At 42.5% G+C, this 7,089-nt stretch overlaps 1 protein-coding gene across 1 annotated transcript in view; it reads right to left on the bottom strand.

The window, feature by feature from the left end:
• LOC122547152 (RNA-binding protein 38-like) overlaps positions 1-6,793 on the bottom strand; it is an 82,345-nt gene extending 75,552 nt beyond the window's left edge. Inside the window, exon 1 of the mRNA XM_087995021.1 lies at positions 6,506-6,793. Within this exon, the coding sequence (XP_087851147.1) occupies positions 6,506-6,706 (201 nt within the window). The 5' untranslated portion in view covers positions 6,707-6,793. The remainder of the gene's footprint in view (positions 1-6,505) is intronic.
• Between the last annotated feature and the right edge of the window lie 296 nt (positions 6,794-7,089).

Raw genomic sequence — 7,089 nt, forward strand, 5'->3', positions numbered from 1 at the left:
GTTTATAAAATCATGAGGAATATAGATAGGGTGAATGGCAGCTGCCTTTTCCCTAGGATGCAGGATTTCAAGACTATGGGCATATTGTTAAGGTGAGAGGAGAAAGATTTAAAAAAAGGCATGACAGGCAATTTCTTTTTTAGAAACGTAGAGAGAGTGGTTCGTGTGTGTAATGAACTTCCAGAGGAAGTGGTGGAAACAGGTTCAGTTACAATGTTTAAATGACGTTTGGATAAGATCATGAATAAGAAATGTTTGGAGGGATATTGACCAAGTGTAGACAGGTGGGACTAGTTTAGTTTGGGATTATGGTCAGCATGGACTGGTTGGACCGAAGGATCTTTTTCCAGGCAGTATGATTATTTATTTGCTGACAGGAGTAGGCATTTCAGTTTTAATTACATGAGGGAAAGGCAGTTTGAAGGTTTGTTCTAGCTTGCAGCTAGAGGTAGACTTCTAACATGGTGCTCACAGACCTTTTTGGCAGAAGTTGCAAACACTGAAAAGGCAATTCAATATTGATTGGTCCCTGAACAAGGAATTGATGGACCCATACCAGTGAGGTCTATAAAGGAAATGATGGAGGATAGTGTCATCAAAAGGCTTATGGAGAAACTCCAATGGGTCTAAGCTCATAGCAATAGCTGGTATAGTAAGGAGGGCTAAAATAAACTCCAAAAGGCTGTAGCATACTTTGGGCTTGGTCCTAGGGAAAAACCTTTGAGACTTTGTAAGATAAAGTAAATTCAGAGGGTGGGGAGTAAGATGTAGATCTGAATTAAAAGCGTAATTCTTTATAAGCTACTGTGTTAACAGTTCTTACTTTGTTTAACATTTTTTGATACATAGTGAATTTTAAGTTTCAAAATGGGATATCTTGAGGCATAATTCCATCTGCTAATTTCCAGGTACCCAAATTTCTTCTTCAAATGTTAACCAGGTTGTAGTGGTGGTGGGATAAACATTTCCAAGAATCAAAAGAAATTTCCCTACTTTTCTTCAACAAAAAGTTCTGCAGGATCGGTTATCTCCAGTAGAGAAAACAGGAGCGCTGGTGCAACATCTCACCTCTGACAATGAAACACCTTCTCAGCACTGCAGTGCAATGCCAGTCTGGATGACAAGCTCAAATCTCCAGAGGGTATAACCCTGCACTCAAACAAGAGAGGGAGGTCTGGTGTAGGCCCATGGCTGTTTGTCAGAATGGAAATGAATGGGAAGTATGATGTTCCACAAGAGGCTGCTGAGAAGCAATTTTAAAGATACAGCAAAACGATAGCAAATTTGAGCGGTGAACCAACTACGAAAGACCAAAGGAAGGCAGCATTGGCTGGGATAATGGGCAGGTTGGACCAAATATCTGCATTGTGCTCCCAGGGTCACTAAATTGACAGCATAAGATCTCCCTCCATATGGGTATGGCACCATTAATAAGCCAATCTCACACAAGGTCCAACCAAGTGAAAGAAAGCAGTAGATATAGATCAGGGTCTAATATCTGTGATCAAAATCATTCAGTTTGCATCCTACAGTGCACTATAATCACAGAATGTTTTACACACACGATACATATACAGCTCAACATTTTAATTTTAAAAAAAAGAAAAACACAGGGAGAAATGCACAAAGGAAGAATGGATAGAAACCAGTTGAGGTTGGAGATAATAGCTCATTACCACTGAAAGCACATATTGTAACAAGGGCACAACCTTGAGATAATCAGATGGAGGAAAGTGACAAGTATTTAATACAGAGGGTCTTTACAATGTAAATATTGTCTCCTCAAACCATTGCAGAAAAGACTCCATACGTTATTGTAGAAGAGAATGAGGAAGTTGGTTGAAAGAGAGGAATATTATCTGATACATGAAGGGAGAGATTAGAGGAGTTAAGTCATATGAAGGAAACCACCACAAGCTGAATAGCTTGTTTTTGTTCTGCAATATTCTATGATTTCACAAACACATATCATGCTGTCTTTCCCCACAGAATGTCCCTCAGTGCGCAGTCAGACCCTATCAGTCTGACTGTTTTCCACACCTTGATCAGAGGAGCTATTTTTTAAAAACTTAGTCACTCATGCAATGTAAGAGTCACTGATTGGTCTGCATTTATTGCTCATCCCTCGTTGCCCTTGAGGTGATGGTAGTGGTAAGCTGCCTTCTTAAACTGCTGCAGTCCTTGTGCTGTTACTGAGGAGAATTCCAGAATGTTGACGCAGTGATATTGAATGAACAGCGATATATTTCCAAATCAGGATGGTGAGTGGCTGAGAGAGTAGAACGTGTAGGTGGTAGTGTTCCCATGTGTCTGCTGTCCCTTGTCCTTCTGGATGGAAATGGTTGTAGATTTGGAAGGTTCTTTCTAAGGAGCATCGATTATTTTCTGCACTGCATCTTCTAGATAGTACACACTGCTGTGACAGCGCATTGATGGTGGAAGGACTGGATGTTTGTGGATGTGGTTCTAATAAAGCGGGCTGCTTTGTCCTCGATGGTGTCAAATTCTGGAGTGTTGTTGGAGCTGTACCCATCCAGGCAAGTGGGGAGTATTGCATCACTGTCCTGACTGATGCCTTGTAGATGCTGGACCAACTTTGGGGAGTCAGGGGGTGAGTTACTCACTGCAGTATTCCTAGCCTCTGACCTGCTCTTTTAGCCACTGTGTTTATGTGGTGAGTTCATTTGAGTTTCTGGTCAATGGTCATCCTCAGGATATTGAAAATAGGGGATAGTGATGGTAATGAACATCAAGAGGTGTTCTTTTTGTCTCTTACTGATGATGGTTATTGCCTGGCATTTATGTGATATGAATGTTACTTGCCAGTTGTCAGCCCAAGCCTGGATATTGTCCAGATCTTGTTGATTTGAACATTGACTGCTTCAGTGTCGGAGGAGTCGCGAGTGGTGCTTAACATTGCACAATCAGCGAACATCCCACTTCTGACCTTATGATGGAGGGAAGGTCATTGATAAAGCAGCTGAAGATGGTTGGGCCTGGGTCATACAGTGTCCAGTATTGTTCCTCATGCTTTCCATAACCTGTGGGAGCCATTGGGAACAGACACTGAACAATTAAAACGTTGTTGTTATTGGCAATGTCCTTTGGTGCTCTTGAAATGGAACTTCTCGGCTTTATTTTCAAAATCTATCAGTTGATTGGACATTGTTTCTGTTTTTTTATTAAGTGGTGTCACTTCCGTCAATGGAGACTCAGGCAACTCAACACTGAAAGGTGACTGACCTCCAGCATCTGAAAATAACTACATTGCACACTCCAAGTGCTGCTGTTTTATTGAAAAGTCATGCTTACGTCAGTCAAATAGCAGCCCCAAACAGCCTAGTAACTGAGCTGAGGAGAGTGCTGCTTGGGATATAACAAGCCCTTTCTGTTCAGACCTGATAAAAAGCCACAGCTAACACCCAAAATGCAGCCTGCCTGGGTTTACACCACAACCTGATCGCTGTAACAAAAAAAAGTGTGCAGCACAAAGTGACACAACCACCCGATGAAGAGGCAGTGCCTCGAAAGCCAGTGCCTCCAAATAAACCTGTTGGACTATAACCTGGTGTTGTGGGATTTTTAAACTTTGTCCCCTCCAAGCTGGGCAGACTCCAATTTCTGAAGTGTAGTATTGTTTTAAGTGTAGGGGGGGACAAAACCAACAAGATTTACAGATAGGAAGTTCCCTCCGGTGAACAATGAGAAGTTTTAAAACATTGTTACATTCTTCTTTAACTTCTCCCATGGCTGTTGTAAAATCCAAGAATTGTGTTTCGGCATGTATGACTTTCAGATACACTCTGAAGTAGATGACCTCCCAAAAAAACAAAAGCTGCTATTTCTGGAAGCTTTTTGTGCACAAATTGATTGTCGTGTTCTCAACATTGCAGCAATGAAAATGCCTCAAAAGTACTTCGCTGGCTATAAAAGGAAATTTCTAGGGCAGTCAGAGGTTGAGACAGGTGCTAAATGAATGCAAACTATTTCCAAAACAGTTCCCGACGCAGGGAGCCTGCATCATGGGACTGAAGTATCTAACATCTGCAGCAAGGACCTGGTACCTGGGAAGACATGGTGTGAGAAGATGGCAAGACAGGCTTCCATACATTAGTTCAGTCAATTAACTTTCAATGCTGAAAAAAAACTAACTCTGGCCCTGTGCCCAACTTGGGCCTACAGATAATTAACTACTGAAGCTCCCCTAATGGAGTATTTTTATTGAGTTTTTAATCTTGAATATTTTTTAAAAATGGTACTTTGGATATCAAGTATTGCTGACGAAAACAATACTTTATATCTGCACGACATTTTTGTGACTTTACATTTGAACAGAAACCAAAAAACATAAGAGCTATCAGAATGGAGCAATTTAAGGAAGCAATAGAAATATAGATATAGTTAACTACAAACACCAAGTAAATCACTTCTGGTGACTCCAGTTCTCATGTACTAACTCCTAGCCTACCCAGACTATCTCTCCACATTAATCCAGTGCTATACTCAGCCAGCTCCTCCCAGTCCCTTCTCTGGAAACATGACTTAAAAAGGAGATCGCTGGAGTATTTTGTCAATCCCCATCTGCAATTATTTATTCTATTTGAAGCTACTAATGGATATGTTTGCTCAGTATGATTGGAGGCAGAGGTGCTATGGTTAGCTGATTAAATCTCACTTTGACTCAACCGAAACAGCACATCTGAAATAAAGTGCTTGGCAAAGCTTCAAGCAGTGTGACACATTCTCCTCTCTAAATGATATTCTCACACCCTCCAGCTCCCCAATAAAGCATATTACTGCAGGGGTTGAAAGAAATTCTGAAGGCAGGGGTACATTTGCCTGGACAGTTACCACCACAGAGATGCAGAAGAGAGGCCTGGTAAACTTGAAAAGTTAACTCTCTCTCCACAGTCCTGCTGAGTTTCTGTAGCATTCTCTGTTTTTACTTTGGATCGCCAGCATCTGCAGTGTTTGCTTTTACAAGAACAGGCTAATCCACAGTAAGGGCATCCCCAATTGTGCTCCCCAGACAAAATTTGCAACAGACACTTTTCAGAAGGAAAACTGCTGAATAACCATTTGGAGCAAGAGTTGTTGGTCTCTTCTATTCCTACCGCACCCCCTCCAAATCCTATTGAACCCATGGGTGTTGAGGTCAACATGAACACCCCTGTTGCTGGGCAGGGCACAGTGTATTAGGCTCAAGGCAGACCAGATATTTCCTGTTCTCTGGTACTCTTAACCCTCAAGTCGAGAAAGTAAACTCGACTGTTCTCCAAGTGCTTCGAAGACCCAATAGTTCCAAAGTCACCAAACATGGAGAGCAGTTCCATTTAATGTGAGTGAGGTTGGATCTGTCTGGGTGAAGTATATCAAAGGATGAAAACAGGTGGGCTATTGTACAAGCACTCCCTCCAATCTTCAGATGGCCTTTTGTGGGAGCAATGGGTCGACTAATAATTAATTCCTTAAGCTTCCATAATAATTACATCGAGAATTTGCATTGCATTTCTAATCATGATTTTTTTTTTAAAAATGAAACTCTCGCTGATGTAAACAATACCCTTTTACCTGCATGACTTTTTTGTGATTTTGTTTGAACATCAGAAATAGGAAAACATAAGGGAGGCTGAGGTACCAGAATGGAGCTGTTACTCTGGTCAATTTAAGGAAGATATAGGAAGGTTCGGGGTAGGGACGCCTAAACCAGCAGCTAACCTTGAACCCTCTCCTCTACCATAGATACAGGCAGCCTCGTATTAATGAAGTTGTACTTTCAGTTGTGATTAGTCCCCAACCCCCCATAATCTCAGATCTGCTGTTTCTCTTCACCACATGGCAAGAACACAATAAGGTGAAACACAGGGAGGGTCACTGTCAAAGAAGAAATGCTACAAGGAACAACATTCTAGATAGAATTTGGGGGGGGGAGAAAGAGATGGAATAAGCAAATTTTAAACCAGGAGACGGGACTTATGTTGCAATTTGGAAGTCAGCCTAATGGTGTGCTCTCTCTCTCTCTATCTGGTTCAGACTTTAACTGTACAAAGCACCTGCTGTATTCTCCCAGGACCCGTTGAGAGGCACAAGTGATTTCGCAGCTCTTTCCTAACCTCAGTCCTGTTTCCTGACCAGCTAACAGGTTTTTAAATATATATATGGATCACTGGCGACAGTAGGTTTTCAAAATAAATATCACATCGGGTAAGATTCAACCGCGCTACTTCTGCATTTTTTTGGAGGGAGAAAAAAAGGGTAGAGTTTTTTTTTATTTCCAGTCCCAAGTTGTTAACTGGAGTAAGTCTCGAACCTAGGCTTGTTTTTCACTGTTGCTGTCTAACAAACAGTCCTTTTCCTCCCCCCCACCGAACCCTGTCCCCATTTGCAAACCGACTGCTCGAGTTTTAATTCCCTAACAGCAGGGAAGAAGAGAACGCTCATTGACCCAGGTAGGCGTCAGCTAAATGCAACCTCAACCCCCCACCAACTCTCCGCCAGTACTCACAAAGCCGTAGCCCCTGGATTTCCCGGTCTGCCGGTCAGTAATGACCACCGCCTCCTCGATGTCCCCAAACACCTCGAAATATTTCCGTAAGGACGAGTCGTTAGTGTGATAGGGCAAACCGCCCACAAAGATCTTGGTGAAGGTAGTGTCCTTCTGAAGACTGTGCATGGTGTCAAGGTCAGTGCAAGCTTGAGAAAGCATTGAGCAGAGGGGCAGGAGTCCGGGGTTGGGAACACTTTCAGTCCCCACTACTCAGCACACACAGCCCAGACTGCAGCCCCTGCGCTTATAGCCTGAGCTAAGCTCCACCTTGCTGCTCACAGACTGTAGGAAATGTAGTTCCTTATTTGTAGAGAGAGAGAGAGAAACTAGGGGTCGTGCGTTGCTGCAAGCTTAGTTTGTGCTGTTCAAGCACAGGGTTCCGGAAACCTCTTTGCTGCGAGTTTAACTTAACTCTTTACAGGGATACAGCATGGAAAGATACCCTTCGCCCATGCCGACCAGATTCCTAAATCAATCTAGTCCCATTTGTCAGAAATTTCCCTCGAAACCCTCCTTATTCATGTACCCATCCAGATGCCTTT

The sequence above is a fragment of the Chiloscyllium plagiosum genome, unplaced genomic scaffold (assembly GCF_037043375.1).
Source record: "Chiloscyllium plagiosum isolate Xiang-an unplaced genomic scaffold, Cpla_swu_hap1 HiC_scaffold_15, whole genome shotgun sequence".
Classification (NCBI taxonomy): domain Eukaryota; kingdom Metazoa; phylum Chordata; class Chondrichthyes; order Orectolobiformes; family Hemiscylliidae; genus Chiloscyllium; species Chiloscyllium plagiosum.